This window comes from Oncorhynchus clarkii, chromosome 23 (genome assembly GCF_045791955.1).
Source record: "Oncorhynchus clarkii lewisi isolate Uvic-CL-2024 chromosome 23, UVic_Ocla_1.0, whole genome shotgun sequence".
NCBI classification, from domain to species: Eukaryota; Metazoa; Chordata; class Actinopteri; order Salmoniformes; family Salmonidae; genus Oncorhynchus; species Oncorhynchus clarkii.
In genome coordinates, this window is record NC_092169.1 from 30,173,912 (window position 1) to 30,199,275 (window position 25,364).

The 25,364-nt window shown below is 43.6% G+C and overlaps 1 protein-coding gene across 1 annotated transcript in view; it reads left to right on the plus strand.

The window, feature by feature from the left end:
• The first annotated feature begins 479 nt into the window (after window positions 1–479).
• The window catches only part of LOC139381558 (ankyrin repeat and fibronectin type III domain containing 1a), a 229,409-nt gene continuing 204,524 nt past the window's right edge, over window positions 480–25,364 (plus strand). Inside the window, exons 1-4 of the mRNA XM_071125193.1 lie at window positions 480–630; window positions 2,369–2,493; window positions 2,789–2,965; window positions 6,592–6,776. Of these exons, the coding sequence (XP_070981294.1) occupies window positions 571–630; window positions 2,369–2,493; window positions 2,789–2,965; window positions 6,592–6,776 (547 nt within the window). The 5' untranslated portion in view covers window positions 480–570. The remainder of the gene's footprint in view (window positions 631–2,368; window positions 2,494–2,788; window positions 2,966–6,591; window positions 6,777–25,364) is intronic.

Here is a 25,364-nt window from a genome sequence, read left to right on the forward strand (position 1 = left end):
GTGAGGTTACTGATGCTGATAATGATGGTGGTAGTTTTGAATGAAGAAGAGGCTGATTATTGTGGTGTTGTAGTTAACAATACCATCAAACACTTTTTTTTATCATCATTTCAACTATTCCATGTTCCAAGTAGCCTAGGACCAACAGTCATCAAACTCCTTTTCAAAGTGTATTTTCATGTAGCTCGTTCATGTATGTGGTGGTCACGTTGATGTGTGATGAGATGGGCTGTTGTTTATCCAGATTGCTCCGTCGATGGAGCCTAATTGCAGTCCTCGCAATTTTGGGCGGACAGCCTAACGACATAAATATTTCCTGTCCAAGTTATCTTTTCCTTCAGACGGCTGCTTTGAACTGATGATGAAGGTCTCCGCATAGTAACTGACTCAATATTTTTCTGACATAAAGTACGAGCCAAGGGGTTGCCAAATATAGTCTGTTTACTGCAGGACGTGGACTTGTGGTAACTATCTGATTGTATGTGGACCATTTCCCTCGGCTATAGATTGGTGTCCGGCTATCCGATGCTGCAGCCCATCCTCACTCCGGGACGATAGGTTAATTAACTGATGACTACCGAGCGCTCTGATGTCCGATCTCCCCATGATGTCGAACTGGGGATTTGCGTGGTAAGTTCTCCTAAAAATCTAAGTATTTTTGAAAATATGAACTAGCCTACATCCGGCCTAACCTCTGCCTGTTTTTTTAGGCTAGGCTATTGCATTTAAGGGATGTGGGCTATTGTATTGCTAGGCAGCAGCAAACTCAAGACAAAGGCAGAAAAAGAGAAAGACACGTAACAGGGACTAAACGACAAATGAATGCTTCGGGAGAGTATCTGTTTTGTTCTGAACTGAGATTTCAAGGGGAAAGAAACAAAGATGGTAACTTTAGGCTCCATGAGGCTTAATAGAAAGTTTTGAATGTATCCGCAGCTTGCTTTGAAATCGCCCGGGGGCTTTTGAAATGACTACGTTTTGCTGTAACATTGTAGTTTCGCTGCAACATTGTTAAAGTATAATTAATGGGACAACTAGCAAGCTTTCCTGCAAGAATGTAAAGCTGAAGTGAATTTCCCGTTGAATAGCAGCCCATGTCGTGTTCCATGGAGGAAAGTACAGTAGGCTAATTAAAGATGGTCGAAATGAAGGAGAGAAAAGATTTTCTATGACATGCAGGAATATCATCTGTTAAGACACAGTCCACTGGATCCCGTGTGTGTTATTGTAGCAGTAGCCTAGCACGTTTTCTTCTGCATACAAGACAAAGCTATAGCAAAACCTTTTCGAATTATGTGATGTAGTTTGACATTTTTTCCATGCTGACCAGGGAGTTGCCCATACTGTACAGGCTGACTCACAAGCCTAAACATTGGCCACGTGGAGGAAAGTGGGTAATGATTTGGACTATTACTGTCACATCATTCTACTGTTGGCCTTTTGCCAACACAGCAGCAGTGTGTCGCCAGTGATTATGCTATTGTAAGCTTAGGCGACAGGTAGCCTAGCGGTTAGAGCGCTGGGCCCGAAAGGAAAGGTCGAATCCCTGAGCCGACAAGGTTAAAAATATGCCTATGTGCCCTTGAGCAAGGCACTTAACCCTAATTGATGATAATGGCAGACCCTGGCTGTGACCCCACTCTTCAAAGGTGTCTCAGGAAGAGTTGCATACACACTTGTACATATGTGATATCGACAAATATAAGCACTCACCAAATAATACTAACTATTATTATTATTATTATAAGCTCTAGTGTTATTTTTTTGGAAACTGTGTTTCCATCAGTAGTGTGACACTTGTGAAGGGCAGAATCAACAACCTCTGTATCATCAAGACAATTGCTTTGTGAGAAAGCATTAGCCATGGAAGATGTTAACCAATGTTAGTCATTGTTATGTAAATGCCAGCTGAAAAGTACCAGTGGCCTGGCCTTGGCCCCAAGTCAGAGCAGGTCCACTGAGGCCATGGCCCAGAGAGACACTGGAGCCAGGTCGTGGATGTGTAAACACAGAACTCGGAGACTTTTTGATTAAACACTGCGGTAAGTCTTAGGTGTGTGTTAGGTGATTGGTGCGTGTTACAGAGTAACTATTCACTAAGGAAGTTTAAAGCTCATGGTTTGCTTTCCAAACTGTTCAGTCATTATACCTTCATTAGGACTACGCTGAGTAGTTGCATATTATGACTTGGGGTATGACTTCTCAGTCATATATTGATCCCTTTTCTCTTTGTCTGTTCCCTCTGAAAAGCCTTGTGTGTGTGTTCGTTCATTCAATGGGAAGCCAGACAGTGACAGATATCCATTTAATGCTGAATTAGACAATAGAACTGAATGTCTCTTGGCTCACTTCTTTTCGCCCCCTCCAGCTATGGCTGAAGATGTCTCTGGACTCTGATAAGGTGTGTGGGCTGCTGTCCCGGGACTCCAGGACCTCCTGTGTCTTCCAGGCTGCAGACGAGAAGGATGACATACCAGGGGTGGGGGAGGACAGGTATGCTCCAAAACCCTGTCCCTCCTCTCTTTTGCTCTCTCTGTCTTTGTCTCTCCCGCTCTCTCTCTCTTTCTCTTCTTTCCCTTTCTCTCCCCTCTCTCTCTCTTTTTTCCCTTTTCTCTCCCCTCTCTCTCTCTCTCTCTCTCTCACTTTTTCTTTTTCCATTCTCCTGTCTTTTATCTCCCAGGTCTCTCCATATAGACCTACATTAGCGTTCGCACCAAATTCTCGTCATATCTTTTCAGTTTGGGTGAAATGTTTTTGTTTTTGTTCCTGTTCCTATCTCCCTTTTTAGTGTTTTGGAGATGCTGAGCTATTCTAAGTTCTCTGACCTGGAGACATGGTTGTGCATGCCCTCCACGCTGCTCCCCAGGGCCCTAGAGTCCACCCGCTCTACCTCCTCCTCAGGCTCCACTTCTACAGCACACCTCTCCACCTGCAGCGAGACTGGAGAGACAGACACACCACACAGGTACATCAGACCTAGGTACAAATGTCAAATACTTTGAGTGTTTGCTTTGGCCTGCCAGCTGGATGAGGTTTGCACTTTTGGGACTTTTCTATTGTTTCCATTGCAACAGGCAAGCTCAATTAAACACAGCTAAAGTGTTTGCAATTATTTAAAATAGTATTTGAATCCAGGTCTGCAGGACATGTTTTGGTGTCAAGTGGTAGCATTTGAGAAGATTGTTGAAGCTTCTGCCTCTTTTACAATGTCCCATTTAAAGCACATCACTTTAAGAGTTGAGTTTTCTCTAGTGTTATCAAATGTCTGTGTAGGTTTCAAAGCCCATACAGCCACAGTGTGGTCTTGTGTGGTTTAGTCTTTCAGTCATTACAAAGGCTCAATCCACCAGCCTTTCTCCATGAGTTACTACTGAGACACTTGAAGCACTTGACTCTTGATTCCCCAGATTTAGCTACTGAGTGGCTGTTACACACACACACACACACACACACACACACACACACACACTGGTCATTTGATACTTATTGGTCTTTGAACACCACTGCTTTTGACTGGGGACCAGCTCAGTGCCATGATGTGTGATTATGTTGCCAGTGTAGTTTTGAATGAGTGGTCGCCAAGCCTTACCCAGCGCCCCCCTCCCCCTGGTCACCCCAACATAAACTCTCACAGTATGTGTATCTTGCTGTGAGTGGCAGACATTGATGTCCATGGAAGTCGATTGCAATCGTCCAAAGTTGAGGGATTAAAAAATGATACAAATTTATAGAGAAGTGAACATGTTTTGGGAATTGGTCGATGTTGAGTTACTGCGGTAAAGAGCTATGTCGAGTTGGGAGAAGTTGGTGGAGTTTTTCGTGCGGAGGAGAAAGAGAGGAACCCATAGAGGATCATGGAGAAGCCGCAGTTACAACGTCACTGAAGTCAGGTACTATAGAGGAATATATTCAAAACTAGGTTATAGATATGTAATATCCACTGCTTATAATCAGAGGGTCAGAAGGTTATGACTGCAGATTGCAGAATTGTGCATCGTCGTGTGCCAGCTATAATTATTGGCAGTACAGTCAAAGAATTCCAATGTAAAGAGCAAAGCTATACGATCTCCGCTGTGAATAATCAAAATGCTTCGGGCTAGGACTAATGATTAATGCTCAAATATGTTATGTAAGCTTCCTAATGATTTGGGAAAGGCTATTCAACTTACCTGGATATTGGGTATTTGAGGTCTTGTGCAATGTTTATATTGTATTTTCGGAACTTAAAAAATAGCTTTTGGCATCGTCATAGATGGCTGAATAGTTAAGAGAACACATTGACTTATTATTTAGCTTTGTACGTTTCATAGACTACTGTACATGTATCTCGTTGTGGATTTTCCATTCAGGAGATGTATCATGAATATTTTAGCTTCTTAGTTGAGTTGTGTGTGTGTGAGAGAGAAAGTGAGTGCATGCATGTGTGTGTCAAACTGCCATGATGCAAATTAGGCACTATTAGTGTCACTTGAGCTCTGAAAAGGAAACCAGAAAATTAAATGTGTCACATCTTCCCCTAACTAATGTTATAATCGTTCTTCATTGGGATTAAATTTTTTATTTGATTAGGTTTGAGTCCCCAATGGCACCCTATTCCCTATAGTGCACTACTTTTGACTAGAGCCCTAAGTAGTGCACCGTGTAGGGAATAGAGTGAGATTTGGGACGCATCCAAGGTCATTGACACCTCAGAGGAGAAGTTATTGAAAGGGATGATTAAAATGTAGTCATGCTTGACTGGTTCAATGTGAGTTCTCCCTTGATTGATTTAATTTATTAGGCAATTTTTAAAAATACATACATAACGGCGCTCCAGCCGGTGACGCCGCCACATACAATTTAAGAATATCATCAAGGATAATGCAATAAAGCTTAAAAGCTTATTTCCGTTGTGGTCCTTTTGGAGGGGAAAGGGGGAATGCAACAAGGTTAGGCAGCAATTGTAGTGACAACAGAGAATGACAGACACAGTTGTTGTTTGTTTCATAACATGAGATAATTTAGTACAATTCCCTTTCCTAATAAACAACTATGGAGTGGTACATGTCCTCTTTCTCACATTTCCTTATTATATAGAACAATCAATCCCTAATATATACAAGACAATCACAGTATGCTATACAACAGGCACCATAAGGCAGACCATATGCTATCCCAGGCATTTCCTTCTCAGCCACGTACCAATACGACTTACTTTTGAGACATGCTACTATTTAGCCATTTTTTTTCAGTGAAAACTTGAAACTACCTATGGAGGTTATACGTTTCAAATCTTCTGAAAATTATTCCAAAGAATGGCAGCTGAGTATAAAAATGTTTCTTTCCCCATAGCACTTTTAAATCGAAAAGGAACAGCGTCAGTTTCACTCCTTCTAGTGGAATAGTTGTGGTTACCCCGTACCAAGTTAAAGTAGTTACATAGGTGCCTGGGGACCATACTGTGGACAATCTGATGTACCAGACACCATTTAATCTGAGCGACCCTCTTCTCCATTTTGAGCCATCTAAGGCTTTAAAAGTGGGAATAGTCAAGATGTGTAAGTGCTGGAAGTTTAAGAATAATCCTGACTAGTTTGTTCTGAAATGTCTGCAATTTATTTTATATGATCATGTACCAGGATTTAAGTCTATAGTAATTGCTTGTCAACTGCTCGTATAATTCAAAAGCAGTGTTTTCTAAGTCACTGAAATGGCACCCTAAATTCCTACACAGTGCACTACTTTTAATAGAGCCCTCTGGGCCCTGGTCAAAAGAAGATCCCTATATATGGAAACGGGGGCCATTTGGAGTGCACACACTGTTCATTCATACCAATATACTGAAATACCTTTATGGTTAATAGTGTTGACATTCCTACTGGTTTGTCCAAACTGCTTATTGTACAGCCAGTCCAGACAAGCTAGACCACCACTAGCATGTTTTTGGAACCTTTCCTTTGTTTTTTATTTTGTTTTTTTTGAATTTTACCCCTTTTTCGTAGTATCCAATTGTTGTAGTAGCTACTATCTTGTCTCATCGCTACAACTCCCGTACGGGCTCGGGAGAGACGAAGGTTGAAAGTCATGCGTCCTCCGATACACAACCAACCAAGCCGCTGCTTCTTTAACACAGCGCACATCCAACCCGGAAGCCAGCCGGAGGAAACACCGTGCACCTGGCCACCTTGGCTAGCGTACACTGCGCCCAGCCCGCCACAGGAGTCGCTGGTGCGCGATGAGACAAGGACACCCCTACCGACCAAGCCCTCCCTAACCTGGGCGACGCTAGGCCAATTGTGCGTCGCCCCACGGACCTCCCGGTCGCGGCCGGTTACGACAGAGCCTGGGCGCGAACTCAAGGCCTCTGATGGCACAGCTGGCGCTGCAGTACAGCGCCCTTAACCACTGCGCCACCCGGGAGGCCCTTTTTTGGAACCTTTCCACTCCAAAACAAAATTGATGGAAAAAATATCTAAAATACATTTTTAAATACAGAAATAGACCCGTTTTAATTGGTCAATCCATAAAAAGACGAGTTGTACTTGGTCAATCCAGAGGTCTACATGTTTTAACTTCCTGTCTTGTGTCTTCTACTTCCTGTGCCTGTCGTAGACCTCTAGATAGGGAGGCCATGTTCCTGACCCCTGCACTGGGGCGGGAAATCCCATTCCTGGCCACACCCTTAGCCCCCATCCTGTCCTCTACGCCGTGCAACATAACCCCACAGGGCGGGGTCAGTGTCAGGAAGCGCAGGCGATTGGCAGCCAGCCCCGGGGGACTACACTGGACCTCTACAGGTACACACGGACCTAATTATCTGTCTGTCAGTCTATCTATCTCTCTTTCTCTGTCTGTGTCTCCCTCCCTATGTCTCAGTGCTCGGTTTGTCTCTTTCTCTAGACTGTATAACTATTATCTCTGTTTGCTTTCTCTGTCAGCCTCCTTCTCTATCTATCTTTCTCTGTCAGCCTCCTTCTCTATCTATCTTTCTCTGTCAGCCTCCTATCTATCTTTCTCTGTCAGCCTCCTTCTCTATCTATCTTTCTCTGTCAGCCTCCTTCTCTCTCTGTCAGCCTCCTTCTCTCTATCTTTGTCAAGTTGGGTGGGGTGAGTCAAGGACCTCATTAACCTCTTGTTTTATTTTACAACTCCTTCACTTCTCAGTAGTGAACATTCTCTTCCCTCAGATCTATGTTGATTGCTCACTGATGGTCATGTTTATGCTGTGGAGTGGCATGCTTCCTGTATTAGTGTGTGTGTGTGTCTCAGTTCCACCCTTATGGGGAATGATAAAGACTTCTTCCTGTTAGAGAGATTAAACACACATCTCTTATCTCCTCTCCCGCTCTGCTGTTAGGTGTCAGAAGTCTAACCAGAAGTATTCGAACTAGGAGTTGTCCCTTTACGCACTAGAGGGAGCTCTAGTCTAATACAAGCACTGTGCTGCCAGAGTAGGACCTAACTCAACAGTATCATACCACTCCAATATCTCAACTGTCGGTAGAAAACGAGTTACTGTTAGTGTTGAGTTAGGTCTGAAGACCACACATTGAGTGTCTCGGTCTTGTTTCGGTGTAGAATAAATGTTTATGTTATTACAGTATCAGCTTCCATTCCGTCAGCGCATTAAACTATTATCTGGAAATGTGCATGTACATCCTGGCCCATCTACATTTGCTAGCCCCAAATCTGGCTTGTACTCTGATATCTGCTTCACTGATTTCTGCTCTCGTAAAAGCCTGGGTTTTCTGCACGTTAACACTAGAATCTTATTACCTAAATGTATCAATTGAAAGTGTGGGTTCACAGCTCCAATCCAGATGTGTTTGTCATTACAGATACATGGTTAAGAAAGAGCGTTTTGAATATTGATGTTAACCTTTCTGGTTATAACCTTTTTTGTCAAGACAGATCTTCCGAAGGTGGGGCAATCTTTACCAAGGATCACCTTCAGTGCTCGGTTGTGTCCACCAAGTCTGTCCCCAAACAATTTGATTTGCTGGTTTTAAGCATTAAACTTTCAAATAGCTCTTTGTTGACTGTTGCTGGGTGCTATTGTTCTCCATCACCACCGGCCTGTACCCTACCTGCCCTGCCCTAAGCTCTCTCCTGGGCCCTTACTCTAAGTTTTAATTTGTCCTGCTAGGTGAACTAAACTGGGACATGCTTAAACCACCTGACCAAGTCCTAAAGCAATGGGACTCCCTACATCTTTCTCAGATTATTACCAATCCCACAAGATACAAACACCCAGAAATCCAAACACCCAGAAAAGGCATCTCTTCTTCATGTTTTCCTCACAAATAATCCTGATAGGTATCAGTCTGCTGTTTTCTGTAATGAACTTAAGTGATCACTCTTTTACAGCCTGCTTTCATAATTGCTGCTCAGTGAAACAACCTGTCCTGATTTGTCATAGACGCTTGATAAAAAATCTTTAATGGGCAAGCCTTCCTTCATGAACTGGCCTCTGTAAAATGGTATAGAATCAGCGTGATCCCCTCTGTCGAAGACGCTTGGACCTTCTTTTTTAATATTTTCAGTGGTATTGTTAACAAACACGCCCTATAAAGAAAATGAGAATTGAAAACAGGTTCAGCCCCTGGTTCAACCGTGATCTTGCAGAGTTACTCCACCTCAAGAATTGCATTTGGCGAAAGGCTCGGCACACGCATACTCAGGCTGAAAGGCTGTCGTTCAGGCAAATGAGAAATAAGTGCACTCAGGATATCCTAAGTTAGTTGTGGGTCTAACCCCAAGAAGTTCTGTAAAACGGTTAAAGACCTGGAGAATAAACCCTCCTCCTCACAGCTGCCCATGTCCCTTAATGTTGATGATGTGGTTGTTACTGACAAGATACACATGGCTGAGCTCTTTAATCACCACTTCATTAAGTCAGGATTCCTATTTGACTCAGCCATGCCTCCTCCTTGCCCATCTACCATTTCCTCATCTCCCACCCCTTCTAATGTGACAATCCCAGATGCTTCTCCCTCTTTTTCCCCTGCCCCACTACAAAGTTTCTCCCTGCAGGCAGTCACTGAGTCCGAGGTGCTAAAAGAGCTCCTGAAACTTGACCCCCCCCAAAATTATCTGGGTCAGATGGTTTAGGCCCTTTCTTCTTTAAGGTTGCTGCCCCTATCACCCCCAAGCCTATCTCTGATCTTTTTAACCTGTCTCTCCTTTCTGGGGAGGTTCCCATTGCTTGGAAGGCAGCAACGGTTCCCATTGCTTGGAAGGCAGTCCTTTATTTAAAGGGGGAGATTAAGCTGATCCTAACTGTTATAGGCCTGTTTCTATTTTGCCCTGTTTTTCAAAAGTGTTGGAAAAACATGTCAATAATCAACTGACTGGTTTTCTTGATGTCTATAGTATTCTCTCTGGTATGCAATCTGGCTTCCACTCAAGTTATGGATGTGTCCCTGCAACCTTAAAGGTTCTCAATGATGTCGCCTTTGCCCTTGATTCTAAGCAATGTTGTGCTGCTATTTTTATTTACTTGGCCAAAGCTTTTGATACGGTAGACCATTCCATTCTTGTGGGCCGGCTGAGGAGTATTGGTGTCTCTGAGGGGTCTTTGGCCTGGTTTGCTAACTACCTCTCTCAAAGAGTGCAGTGTATAAAGTCAGAAAACCTACTGTCTCAGCCACTGCCTGCCACCAAGGGAGTACCACAAGGCTCAATCCTAGGCCCCATGAGCTTCTCAATTTACATCAACAACATAGATCAGGCAGTAGGAAGCTCTCTCATCCATTTATTTACATGCAGATGATACGGTCTTATACTCAGCTGGCCCCTTCATTTGGTGTTAAATGCTCTTTCTTAGTGTCCAACAAGCTTTCTCTACCCTTGACCTTTGTTTTGTAGGTGTTCAGAACAAGGTTATGTGGTTTGGTAAGAAGAATACACCTCTCCCCACCGGTGTAGTTATTACGTCTGAGGGTTTAGAGCTTGAGGTAGTCACCTCATACAAGTACTTGGGAGTATGACTAGACGGCACACTGTCCTTCTCTCAGCACATATCAAAGCTGCAGGCTAAAGTTAAATATTGACTTGGTTTCCTCTATCGTAATCACTCCTCTTTCACCCCAGCTGCCAAACTAACCCTGATTCAGATGACCATCCTACCCATGCTAGATTACGCAGACATAATTTATAGATCGGCAGGTATTGGTGCTCTCGAGCGGCTTGATGTTCTTCACCATTCTGCCATCAGATTTGCCACCAATGCTCCTTATAGGACACATCACTGCACTCTACACTCCTCTGCAAACTAGTCATCTCTGTATACCCATCGCAAGACCCACTGGTTGATGCTTATTTATAAAACCCTCTTAGGCCTCACTCCCCCCTATCTGAGATATATACTGTAGCCCTCATCCTCCACATACAACACTCATTCTGCCAGTCACATTCTGTTAAAGGTCCCCAAAGCACACACATCCCTGGGTCGCTCCGCTTTTCAGTTTGCTGCAGCTAGCGACTGGAACGAGCTGCAACAAACACTCAAACTGAACAGTTTTACCTCATCAAAGACTCAATCATGGACATTCTTACTGACAGTTGTGGCTGCTTTGTGTGATGTATTGTTGTCTCTACCTTCTTGCCCTTTGTGCTGTTGTCTGTGCCCAATAACGTTTGTACCATGTTTTGTGCTGCTAACATGTTGTGTTGCTACCATGTTGTGTTGCTACCACGCTGTGTTGTCATGTGTTGCTGCCTTGCTATGTTGTTGTCTTAGGTCTCTCTTTATGTAGTGTTGTGTTGTCTCTCTTGTCATGATGTGTGTTTTGTCCTATATTTTTAATTTTAGCCCCCGTCCCCGCAGGAGGCCTTTTGCCTTTTGGTAGGCCGTCATTGTAAATAAGAATTTGTTGTTAACTGACTTTTTCTAATGTCAATATGCCTTGTATACTGTTGTTTAGGGCAGCTCATTGTTTTATTTTACTGTGGAGCCCCTATTCCTGCTCAACATGCCTCAGATATCCCCCTTGTCCCACCTCCCACACATGCGGAGACCGCACCTAGCTTAACTGGCGCCTCCAGAGATGCAACCTCTCTCATTGTCACTCAATGCCTAGGTTTACCCCCACTGTACTTGCACCCTAACACACCCTTGTCTGTACACTATGCCCTGAATCTATCCTACCACGTCCAGAAATCTGCTTCTTTTATTCTCTGTTCCCAAAGCGCTAGACGACCAGTTCTTATAGCCTTTAGCCGTACACTTATCCTACTCCTCCTCTGTTCCTCTGGTGATGTAGAGGTTAATCCAGGCCCTGCAGTGCCTAGCTCCACTCCTACTCCCCAGGTGCTCTCATTTGTTTACTTCTGTAACTTTAATAGCCTTGGTTTCATGCATTTTAACATCAGAAGCCTCCTCCCTAAGTTTGTTTTATTCACTGCTTTAGCACACTCCGCCATCCCTGATGTCCTAGCCGTGACCAGCTCTGAAACCAGATTGCATAGCGGAGAAGGTACAATGGTCGGTAATCTGTTTGTTAACCTTAGAAGTGCAGGGTAGGATAGAAATAGGTCTATAGCAGTTTGGGTCTAGAGTGTCTCCCCCTTTGAAGAGGGGGATGACCGCGGCAGCGTTCCAATCTTTGGGAATCTCAGACGATACGAAAGAAAGGTTAGTAATAGGGGTTGCAATAATTTCTGCAGATCATTTTAGCAAGAGAGGGTTCAGATTGTCTAGCCCGGCTGATTTGTACGGGTCCAGATTTTGCAGCTCTTTCAGAACATCAGCTATCTGGATTTGGGTGAAGGAGAAATGGTGAGGGCTTTGGCGGGTTGCTGTGGAGGGTGCCGGGGAGTTGACCGGGGTAGTGGTAGCCAGGTGGAAAGCATGGCCAGCCGTAGAGAAATGCTTATTGAAATTCTCAATTATAGTGGATTTATCGGTGGTGACAGTGATTCCTAGCCTCAGTGCAGTGGGCAGCTGGGAGGAGGTGCTCTTATTCTCCATGGACTTTAGTGTCCCATAACTTTTTTGAGTTTGTGCTACAGGATGCAAATTTCTGTTTGAAAAAGCTAGCCTTAGCTTTCCTAACTGCCTGTGTATATTGGTTCCTAACTTCCCTGAAAAGTTGCATATCACAGGGGCTATTCAATGCTAATGCAGAATGCCACAGGATGTTTTTGTGCTGGTCAAGGGCAATCAGGTCTGGAGAGAACCAAGGGCTATATCTGTTCCTGGTTCTACATTTTTTGAATGTGGCATGCTTATTTAAGATGGTGAGGAACACACTTTTGAAGAATAACCAGGCATCCTCTACTGACGGGATGAGGTCAATATCCTTCCAGCATACCCCGGCCAGGTCGATTAGAAAGGCCTGCTCGCTGAAGTTTTTTGGGGAGCGTTTGACAGTGATGAGGGGTGGTTGTTTGATCGCAGACCCATTACGGATGCAGGCAATGAGGCAGTGATCGCTGAGATCTTGGTTGAAAACAGCAGAGGTGTATTTGGAGGGCAAGTTGGTTAGGATGATATCTATGAGGGTGCCCGTGTTTACGGCTTTGGGATTGTACCTGGTGGGTTCATTGATAATTTGTGTGAGATTGAGGGCATCAAGTTTAGATTGTAGGATGTCTGGGGTGTTAAGCATGTCCCAGTTTAGGTCACCTAGCAGCACGCGCTCTGAAGATAGATGGGGGCAATCAATTAACATATGGTGTCCAGGAAACAGCTGGGGTCAGAGGGTGGTCTATAGCAAGCGGCAATGGTGAGAGACTTATTTCTGGAAAGGTGGATTTTTAGAAGGAGTTTGTACCCAATTGTACCCAATTGTTTGGGTACAGACCTGGATAGTAAGACAGAACTCTGCAGGCTTTCTCTACAGTAGATTGCAACACCGCACCCTTTGGCAGTTCTATCTTGTCGGAAAATGTTATAGTTAGGGATGGTGGTCTTCCTAAGCCAGGATTCAGACACGGCTAGAACATCTGGGATGGCAGAGTGTGCTAAAGCAGTGAATAAAACAAATTTAGGGAGTGGGTTTCTAATGTTAACATGCATGAAACCAAGGCTTTTACGGTTGCGTAGCTGAGGGATCATAGGGGTCCAGTGAGTGGTTATGCTGGCTGGAGACACGGCGATTCAGACAACTAGCAGGCCGGGGCTAGCAGAAGGGCCTTAGAGGGACGTCACGACGGAGGAAAGTCTGTTTTAGCCTCCGTGTGCGGTGACGTCGATAGACCAGTCGTGATGGATTAGTAGGGTTCCGAGTAGCAGAGGGGTCCAAGTCCAATTGGCAAAATAGGTATAGTGGCCCAAGAGATGGATCTATTCAGCTAACAGTCCAATATGCTCTAGTCAGCTAGCGGGCTGCAGCTAGCGGGCTAGCAGATGGGCATTCAGGGGACGTCGCGAAGTAGGGGCCAGTTAAGTCCCCCCATCGAGCAGATTACGCCGGTAGTCCAGTCGTGAAGGAATCGGCGTGGTTCCGTGCCCCGTACCGGCAGTAGAAGGGGTCCGGGTATTGTAACCCAGGAGTGGCTGATGGGCCTCTTCAGCTAGCCGGGAGAATGGGCCTAGCATGGGCTAGCTCCAGGCTAATTGTTGCTTGCTTTGGGACAGACGTTAGCCAGGAGAAGTCACTCGGATTGCAGCTAGCTAGCTGCGATGATCCAGGTGAAAAGGTTCAGAGCTTGCTGTAGGAATCCGGGGACCTGGAGAGAAAATAGGTCCGGTATATAACTATATTTAACTGCTTCGCCAGGCCACAATTTCCACACTCCTTTCATGAAACATTACTATCTTATCGCCTATTGAAACATGGGCTTCTTACTTTTCTCATAACATTAGTTACCTACTGTCCTTTACTCTCCTTTAAAAATATCCTCAAACTTTGTCGCACTCATCAGAATTTCCTTGATATGCTGGTATAGAAGAGTGGGGGAAATTGTTTGAAAGTTGCACGCTCACTATTAGTAAGGGGAGACCGGGGAAAGTTGTATCATATTTAGTATTTTTATCTATGGATTGGCTGCGGTTCCGGATTTTTTGGAAACCAGTGGCTAAAGATAGAGAATCTTTTCTTTCTGTAGCTGCTGCACAGTGCTCCGCTGCCGCTTTCCCCTCCTTGATCAGCGATGAAAGCCTTTGTTGATGTGTAGCCTACACACTTCATGTTGTACACAAAGGACATGCCTAAACTATTGCATTCCATGCCTATTCAGCACAAACATGATTTCATGTTCTTTGTTCTGGAGTGGAGTTTGGCTACATGCAGCTATTTTTATAGTATATTGTACACAAAAGACAAACTTGCAGATAGATTTTTGTTTTTTCCCAATGCAAAACTCAAGTGGGGAGTTACATGCAGCCATCTAGGCAGCATATCGAACACAAGCAAGACACAGACAGTCTAATTAGCAATTTTATGTCATTTGTTTCATCATCATTGCAAACATTGGCTAAGCAGGAGGCAGACAGGCATTCAAAGTAGTAGTGTTCTTTTTCAGCAACTCTATCATATGTCAGAAACTACAAAGATTAGCCTCCATCAGGGAAGGGCAGCTGATGTAGGTCTGTGGATCAATTTATATTTTTGAGATTCTTCAAAGTAGCCTTGATGACAGCTTTGCACACTCTTGGCATTCTCTCAACCGGCTTCGTGAGGTAGTCACCTGGAATGCATTTTAATTAACAGGTGTGCCTTGTTTTCCTTAATGCATTTGAGACAATCAGTTATGTTGTGACAAGTCAGTGGTCGTATACAGAAGACAGCCCTATTTGGTAAAAGATAAAGGCCATATTATGGTAAGAACAGCTCAAATAAGCAAAGAGAAACAACAGTCCATTAAGACATGAAGGTCAGTTAATCCAGAAAATGTCAAGAATTTTGAAAGTTTCTTCAGGTGCAGTCGCAAAAACCATCAAGCGCTATGATAATACTGACTCTCATGAGAACAACTACAGGAAAGGAAGATCCAGAGTTACCTCTGCTGCAGATGACAAGTTCATTAGAGTTAAGTGCACCTCAGATTACAGCCCAAATAAATGCTTCAGAGTTCAACAGACACATCTCAACATCAACTGTTCAGAGGAGACTGCATGAATTAAGCCTTCATGGTCAAATTTCTGCAAAGAAACCACTACTAAAGGACACCAATAATAAGAAGAGACTTGCTTGGGCCAAGAAACTCGAGCAATGGACATTAGACTGGTGGAAATCTGTCCTTGTGGTCTCAGTCAAAATGTGAGATTTTTGTCCCAACCTCCATGTTTTTGTGAGACGCCGAGTAGGTGAACGGATGATCTCCACATGTGTGGTTCCCATAGTGAAGCATGGAGGAGGATGGAGGAGGAGGTGTGGGGGTGCTTTGCTGGTGACACTGTCTGTGATTTATTTAGAATTCAAGGCACACTTAACCAGCATGACTATCACAGCATTCTGAGGCAATATGCCATCCCATCTGGTTTGCACTTAGTGGGATTATCATTTGTTTTTCAACAGGACAATGACTCAAAACACACCTCCAGGCTGTGTAAGGGCTATTTGACCAAGTGATGGAGTGCTGCATCAGATGACCTGGCCTCCACAATCATCTGACCTCAACCCAATTGAGATGGTTTGGGATTAGTTGGACCGCAGAGTGAAGGAAAAGCAGCCAACAAGTGCTCAGCATATGTGGGAACTCCTTCAAGACTGTTGGAAAAGCATTCCAGGTGAAGCTGGTTAGAGAATGCCAAGAGTGTGCAAAGCTGTCATCAAGGAAAAGAGTGGCTACTTTGAAGAATCTCAAATATAAAATATATTTAGATTTGTTTAACACTTTTTTTTTTGGTTACTACATGATTCCATATATATACACACACACACACGCACACACACACACACAGTGGGGTCTGAAATTCTTGCTTGATAAAGATGAGCATTAATAACAGTACAAAATAAATAATTCAAATACTTAGCTATGTTAATACAAAAGGTGGATATTATTTTATACTATACCAAACAAAAATATAAACCCAACATGTAAAGTGTTGATCCAATGTTTCATAAACTGAAATAAAATATTCCAGAAGTTTTCCATACACACAAAAGCTTTTTTGTCTCAAATGTTGTACCCAAATGTGTGTACATCTCTGTTAGTGAGCATTATGAGGCTTATTTCTGTCTGTAATAAAACCCTTTTGTGGGGGAAAACTCCCAGGCCCATACATGGCTGTAATTATGAGTGAGAATGTTAGAGGGTCAAAGATCATACCCCCAAGACATGTTAACTTCTCACCATTACAAATAACGGGAGGTTAGCATATTCTTTGACCCTCTGTAACTTTCTCACTCATTATTTACAATTTATTCAGGATTATCCGTAATCATGGTAGCATCCACTTGTTTGAGCATGCAATATAGCTCAGTATTTAAATTATGTATTTTATACAGTCATTATTGCTTATCTTTATCAAGGGTGTCAGTAATTTCAGAACCCTGTGTACGTTTGTGTATACAGTATATGTATTTTAGGAACTCAGTTGGCGTCTCAATTCACTGTTGAGATTTAGAAAAGTAGAATTCACAAGGTGTAATTTCGAAATGTGTTTGTGCATCAGCAGTTTTTCTCTTGTTATGTCAGTCACTAACAGTCACTCAATTAGCCCATGTCCGCGAAAATGTTTTTGGATTGGGAAGTTAGTCTAGCGGCCAGCTTGTGTCTCATGGTTGAATTACCGTTCGGGGGCCCCATTGATTTTGTTAGTCACTTGCTCATATATCATATTAAAAACTGCAAACATTTCTCTCCCTTCCCATGGCAAAATGAGTAGAATTGCATGAAGTATTTGTTTTAGTGATAATTTGTAGAGTGGCTCTCTTTGTATTTTTTTCACCATTTTGAACGTCTAAAGAATCTATATACTTCTGAAAAATGAACACAGAAATACTGAACATTTGGAACTCTTATTTGGCGGCAATTTGACAAAATTACAGTCATCGTCTTGAATTGGACATGCATTTTTCTCGTCTTGGTCTTGACTCGGTCTCACATCCTACTCCGTTCTTGGTCTTGACTCTGACTCGATTTGCTCTGGTCTTTGCCTTGAATCGGTATTGCTTTAGGTGGACTCGAACACAACACTTGAACATCAATATCTATTTGAATCTCTCAGACTTCCTTTATGAGCAAAAACACCAAACTGACCTTAGATCAGGGCCAACTTCAGCCCACGCCTATATTTGAAGTTCAAGAAATGCAAATGATAGAAATAGATATGGAAATGAGATATTGATATTCCTTGGTTAATAATAATATATGCCAGTGTGCAGACAATTTTATCCAAAGCAACTTAGTCATGCATACATGCATTTTAGCGTATGGGCGGTCTCAGGAATTGAACCCACTGTCCTGGCGTTGCAATCGCGATGCTCTGCTTTTCCTTCTGTGTCATGATGACAGAAGTCTCTGTTCAATAACAATATGTACTTCGACTCATGACATAGTCAAATGTCATTCAGCGTAATTTTTGCTTCTGAAATTAATTTGACATTATTAATGAATGAATCTTCTCATTCTGTTGCGATCCAGAGAATTGGACATGTTGGATTCCCTTGCTAAAGTGGAGATGTGAATTATGATATTGACTTTGAAGCCCAATTTCATTAGTCGATATAGCTTACAACGGCATTGGCATGAATGTGATAGCAAGTTATTTGCACTGAGTGTACAAAACATTAACGGTTGCATTACTGCCTCGTATGGCAACTGCCTGGCCTCCGACCGCAAGGCACTACAGACTGTAGTGCACACGGCCCAGTACATCACCGGGGCCAAGCTTCCTGCCATCCAGGACCTCTATACCCGGCGGTGTCAGAGGAAGGCCCTAAAAATTGTTAGACTCCAGCCACCCTAGTCATAGACTGTTATCTCTGCTACCGCTAAGCAAGCTGTACCGGAGCGCCAAGTCTAGGTCCAAGAGGCTCCTAAAAAGCTTCTACCCCCAAGCCATAAGACTCCTGAACAGCTAATCAAATGGCTACCCGGGCTATTTGCATTGCCCCCCCGGAGCGCTGATGCTACTCTCTGTTATTATCTATGCATAGTCACTTTAATAACTTTACCTACATGTACATATTACCTCGACATTGGTGCCCCCGCACATTGGCTCTTTACTGGTACCCCCTGTATTTAGCCCCACTATTGTTATTTACTGCTGCTGTTTAATTATTTGTTATTTGTTATTCTTCTCTCTTTTTTGTAGGCAACTTCTTAAAACTGCACTGTTGGTTAAGGGCTTGTAAGTAAACATTTCACTGTAAGGTATTCAGCACATGTGACAAATCAAATTTGATTTGATTTGAACCCTCCCTAATATTGAGTTGCACCCCCTACTTTTGCCCTCAGAACAGCCTCCATTCATCAGGGCGTGGACTCTACAAGGTGTCGAAAGCGTTCCACAGGGTTGCTGGCCCATGTTGACTCTATTGCTTCCCACAGTTGTGTCAAGTTGGCTGGATGTCCTTTGGTCCACCACCCATTCTTGATACACACGGGAAACTGTTAAGCGTGAAAAACCCAGCAGCGTTGCAGTTCCTGACACAAACTGCTGCACCTACTACCATATCCCGTTCAAAGGCACTTAAATATTTTGTCTTGTCCATTCACCCTCTGAATGGCACACACACAATCCATGTCTCAAGGCTTGAAAATTCTTCTTTATCCTGTCTCCTCCCCTTCATCTGCACTTATTTGAAGTGGATCTAACAATAGACATCAATAAGGGATCATAGCTTTCACCTGGATTCACCTGATCAGACTGTGTCATGGAAAGAAGAGGTGTTCTTAATGTTTTGTACACTCCATGTATAACCAGCCAGCGTCGTATTATGCTCTGTTGGCATACATTGTCTTAGCTATTGAGTAGCATTTGAACTATCCAGAAACTCTTTTCTCTGTATATATCAATGATGTCACTCTTGCTGCGGGCGATTCCCTGATCCACCTCTACGCAGACGACACCATTCTGTATACTTCTGGCCCTTCCTTGGACACTGTGCTAACTAACCTCCAAACGAGCTTCAATGCCATACAACACTCCTTCAGTGGCCTCCAACTGCTCTTAAACGCTAGTAAAACCAAATGCATGCTTTTCACCCACCCGCCCGAGTAGCATCACCACCCTGGACGGTTCCGACCTAGAATATGTGGACAACTTTAAATACCTAGGTGTCTGGTTAGACTGTAAACTCTCCTTCCAGACTCATATTAAACATCTCCAATCCAAAATCAAATCTAGACTCGGCTTTCTATTTCGCAACAAAGCCGCCTCCACTCACGCCGCCAAACATACCCTAGTAAAACTGACTATCCTACCGATCCTCGACTTCGGCGATGTCATCTACAAAATAGCTTCCAATACTCTACTCAGCAAACTGGATGCAGTCTATCACAGTGCCATCTGTTTTGTTACCAAATCACCTTATACGACCCACCACTGCGACCTGTATGCTCTAGTCGGCTGGCCCTCGCTACATATTCGTCGCCAGACCCACTGGCTCCAGGTCATCTACAAGTCCGTGCTAGGTAAAGCTCCGCCTTATCTCAGTTCACTGGTCACGATAACAACACCCACCCGTAGCACACGTTCCAGCAGGTATATCTCACTGATCATCCCCAAAGCCAACACCTAATTTGGCCGCCTTACCTTCCAGTTCTCTGCTGCCAGTGACTGGAATGAATTGCAAACATCGCTGAAGTCGGAGACTTTTATATTTCCCTCGCCAACTTTAAACATCAACTATCTGAGCAGCTAACCGATCGCTGCAGCTGTACATAGTCCATCTGTAAATAGCCCACCCAATCTACCTACCTCATCCCCATACTGTTTTTATTTGATTTACTTTTCTGCTCTTTTGCACATCATCATCTGCTCATTTATCACTCCAGTGTTAATCTGCCAAATTGTAATTATTTGCTCCTATGGCCTATTTATTGCCTACGTCCTCATGCCTTTTGCACACACTGTATATAGACTTTGTTTTCTACTGTGTCATTGACTTGTTTATTGTATTATTGGATTGTTTATTGTTTACTCCATGTGTAACTCTGTTGTTGTTTGTGTCACACTGCTTTGCTTTATCTTGGCCAGGTCGCAGTTGTAAATGAGAACTTGTTCTCAACTAGCCTACCTGGTTAAATAAAGGTGAAATTTATACACTGCTCAAAAAATTAAAGGGAACCCTTAACCAACACAATGTAACTGCAAGTCAATCACACTTCTGTGAAATCAAACTGTCCACTTAGGAAGCAACACTGATTGACAATACATTTCACATGCTGTTGTGCAAATGGAATAGACAACAGGTGGAAATTATAGGCAATTAGCAAGAACCACTCCCAATAAAGGAGTGGTTCTGCAGGTGGTGACCACAGACCACTTCTCAGTTCCTATGCTTCCTGGCTACCTCTGCCTTTGTGCAAGGAGGAGCAGGAGGAGCACTGCCAGAGCCCTGCAAAATGACTCCCAGCAGGCCACAAAAGTGCCTGTGTCTGCTCAAATGGTCAGAAACAGACTCCATGAGTGTGGTATGAGGGCCCAACGTCCACAGTTGGGGGTTGTGCTTACAGCCCAACACCGTGCAGGACGTTTGGCATTTGCCAGAGAACACCAAGATTGGCAAATTCGCCACTGGCTCCCTGTGCTCTTCACAGATGAAAGCAGGTTCACACTGAGCACATGTGCCAGACGTGACAGAGTCTGGAGATGCCGTGGAGAACGTTCTGCTGCCTGCAACATCCTCCAGCATGACCGGTTTGGCGGTGGGTCAGTCATGGTGTGGGGTGGCATTTCTTTGGGGGGCCGCACAGCCCTCCATGTGCTCGCCAGGGGTAGCCTGACTGCCATAAGGTACCGAGATGAGATCCTTTGACCCCTTGTGAGACCTGCGGTTGGCCCTGGGTTCCTCCTAATGCAAGACCATGCTAGACCTCATGTGGCTGGAGTGTGTCAGCAGTTCCTGCAAGAGGAAGGCATTGATGCTATGGACCGCCCGTTCCCCAGACCTGAATCCAATTGAGCACATCTGGGACATCATGTCTCGCTCCATCCATCCAGTTGCACCACAGACTGTCCAGGAGTTGGCGGATGCTTTAGTCCAGGTCTGGGAGGAGATCCCTCAGGAGACCATCCGCCACCTCATCAGGAGCATGCCCAGGCATTGTAGGGAGGTCATACAGGCACGTGGAGGCCACACACACTACTGATCCTCATTTAGACTTGTTTTAAGGACATTACATCAAAGTTGGATCAGCCTGTAGTGTGGTTTTCCACTTTAATTTTGAGTGACTCCAAATCCAGACCTCCATGGGTTGATACATTTGATTTCCATTGATCATTTTTGTGTGATTTTGTTGTCAGCACATTCAACTATGTAAAGAAAAAAGTATTTAATAAGAATATTTCATTCATTCAGATCTAGGATGTGTTATTTTAGTGTTCCCCTTATTTTTTTGAGCAGTGTGTGTATATATATATATATATATATATATATATTTATTTTTTTCTAAAGCTAAAATGGATGCTTACATTAACTTCCAGAATAAAGGAAACTCTTCAGTAAATGAGGGATGAAAATACATATATAAAGCAGGTGCTTCCACTCAGGTGTGGGTCCTGAGTTATTAAAGCAATTAACATCCCATCATGTATCAGGTCAAGTATAGAAATGCTGAGCAGGCAAATATTGGTTCATTATTTTGACTTCCATAGCTATGGAGATAGGATGACAATGCCCCCATCCAGAGGGCATGAGTGGCCACTGAATGGTTTGATGAGCATGGAAACAATGTAAACCATATGCCATGGCCGTCTCAGTCACCAGATCTCAACCCAATTGAACACTTATGGGAGATTCTGGAGCGGCGCCTGAGATAGTGATTTCAACCACTATCAACAAAACACCAAATTATATTATTTCTCGTGGAAGAATGGTGTCACATCCCTCCAATAGAGTTCCACAACTAAAGAACCATTGTGGAATCTGAAAGGACACATCCCAAAAGCATGATGGTGTACTATGTGCACATGCTAACAGAAAGTAACAAGGTGGGTAGCTAACTAAGTGTGCCATTGTAGCAAAGTATTTATAAACAAAAAAATCAGATCTCTTAAAAGTTGTGTTAATTTTTGTTCTATTATCTATACATTAGGCCATAATTGATTTTGGCCTACCTAAATAAAAAAAATGTATAGGTAGCCTGGCAAGAGTGGCCCGAAGGGTGTTAGCATCCCCAGTGGCTCTGCAAGCACGAAGAGGATATTCTCCACTGCTGTCCTGCTCTCCAGGCACCATCGCATGAGCCTGAAGCCACAGACTCTGGCCAAACTCATGTTTTTAAAAATAAATTCAAAGGCACTGTAGACTGAGCCTAATAAGGCATTTTTTGTTTAATTTGTATTTAATTATAAGTATATGCAGCCTAGATGCGCAATTTATATACCAAAAAGATTTAATACAACAAAATGTTGTTTAATGCTGAGCGGTTTATGTCCCTACCAGCCTAGTGTTGCACATGCTTCACAATGTATTTCTTTGTAGGCTATAGCCTTGAAATAAATAGCCAAAATAATTCATTAATTAGGCTCCCTGTCTGGCTCCTGATCTATTTAGTGTTTATACATTTAATGGGTATCAGGTATCAAGGTAAGACCCAGATGCAGACCGTGTCGCAGTAACAATGTGTATTACAGCAACAGGGGGAAAGGTACAGGACGGCAGACAGGCTCAGGTTAGGCAGAGGTCGGTAATCCAGAGGTGGGGCAAAGGTACAGGCAGGTAGGGTCAGGGGCAGGCAGAGTGGTCAGGCGGGTGGGTACAGGGTCAGGACAGGCAAGGGTCAAAAACCAGGAGGACGAGAAAAGAGAGACGGGAAAAGCAGGAGCTGACACATGCTGGTTGGCTAGACAAACAAGACGAACTGGCAACAGACAAACAGAGAACACAGGTATAAATACACAGGGGATAATGGGGAAGATGGGCGACACCTGGAGGGGGGTGGAGACAATCACAAAGATGGGTGAAACGGATCAGGGTGTGACGCATGTAGCCTTATTTGAAATGATGTTTGCGTCGTACATTAACCTTTATGTTTATTCAAATACTTTTCATTCAAGTCATATGGTTTGGTTTCAATACTTCAAAACCAAGTGGTAGGTCCAGGTAGTCACAAAAATAGATGGGTATTGGTTAAATTGTGATTTTAATGAATTGAGCGAATTCGGAGCGTCAAAGTGCAGAGCAGTTTTTAGCGGAGCTGTAGGAAAGGATCTAGAGCAAAAAAGCAATAAGCGGGAATTCCGACCCCAACTCCATTCACATACTCTAGTGCGTGGGTATTTTTTATTTTTTTCTTCACCTTTATTTAACCAGGTAGGCTAGTTCAGAACAAGTTCTCATTTACAACTGCGACCTGGCCAAGATAAAGCAAAGCAGTGTGACACAACAGAGTTACACATGGAATAAACAAGCGTACAGTCAATAACACAATAGAAAAAAAGGAAGTCTATATACTGTGTGCAAATGGCATGAGGTGGTAAGGCAATAAACAGGCCATAGTAGCGAAGTAATTACAGTTTAGCAAATTAACACTGGAGTGATAGATGAGCAGATGATGATGTGCAAGTAGAAATACTGGTATGCAAAAGAGCAGAAAAGTAAATAAAAACAATATGGGGATGAGGTAGATAGAGTGTGTTAGTGTGTGTGTTTAACTCAGCCATTCAATGACGTTAAAGCTATCAATGAGCATGAAAACTATGTAAACCTTATGCAATGGCCATCTCATTCACTAGATCTCAACTTAATTGAACACTTACACGTCCTGTGTTGAACGATGTAAAGCTCAGTTTGTTGTTTTGAAAATTGTCTGAAAAAGTGTTCTATTGAAAAAGTTTGGTTATTAACTACCATTTTAAATTTGGATCCTGTGACGCGGTTAGCCCTTGTAGCTGGGACTGCGGATTGTCCCGAGCGGGAGGGGGGGGGGGGGGGGGGTTGGTGGGACACAATGCAAATGGCCCGCGTAGCCATAGACTTGGGTATGGGTAGCCATAGACTTGAGTATGTGTTACAAATCCCTTTTGGCCCGACAGTCTAGGGGGGGATGGTAATGAGACCCGTAACATAACTAAAGTAAATTATAATTGTGACAAAGTTTGAACGAAATAACCAGGACAACTGAAATCTACCGTCAAACTCAAGGTTTATTTATAAACACACGGTAATGAGGGGAGCAGGAAAAAGGGGCTGAGCTGGACCCAAGGAAAGAAACAATAAGTATACAAAAACACCCCTAAGCTAGACTAGCTTACTTTAACAACAGCTAACTAACTAACCAAAAATACAGTGGGTGGTCCGCCCAGTTCTAACTAGTGTATTTAACAAATTTCACCTACGGCTAGTGTATGCCCATGGGCGACTTGTCTTGGTTTCCCCTTTTCCCACCAGCAATCAAATACAAACACCATAACCAAAAACAATACTCACAGGTGATGACAAAGTGCTATGGAGGTGCTCAAACAAAAGGAGAGGTTAAGACACAAACAGAGAGTGAAGCAGAGAGATCTACATACATGGCATTTAGAGATAGATTGAGCTCTTGAGCAAACAAATGATGGGGTTTTTAAACCATGGGGAAGGAACTGTGATAGGGTAGGAAATAGGAGGAGGTGTGTCTTCTGATTGATGGGTTGATTGTTGACTGATTGGGGAGTAATGATTTTCACCTGTGAGGGGAGAAGGAGAGAAAAGAAACACACACACAGGATACACACACACACAGGATAACTGTATCCGTAACAGTATGGGTAGCCATAGACTTGGGTATGGGTAGCCATAGACTTGGCGCTCCGGTACCGCTTGCCATGCGGTAGCAGAGAGAACAGTATGACCGGGGTGGCTGGGGTCTTTGACAATTTTTAGGGCCTTCCTCTGTCGTGCCTTGTGGTCGGAGGCCAAGCAATTGCCATACCAGGCAGTGATGCAACCATGCTCTCGATGTTGCAGCTGTAGAACCTTTTGAGGATCTGAGGACCCATGCCAAATCTTTTCAGTCTCCTGAGGGGGGATAGGTTTTGTCGTTCCCTCTTCACGACTGTCTTGGTGTGATGGACCATGATAGCATGTTGGTGATGTGGACACCAAGGAACTTGAAGCTCTCAACCTGCTCCACTACAGCCCCGTTGATGAGAATTGAGGCGTGCTCGGTCCTCTCTAGTAATGTCATGAGTTGGGCTTATGGTTTGTTGTTTACCTAGTTAGCTAGCTACATGTCATAACAAAAGACTCTCGTCTGAATGTGCCAGTTCGCAGAATAACTGATGATTTTACGAACGCTCAACACCCGTTGAATATGGCCGGTGTCACTAAAAGTCGGTAAAA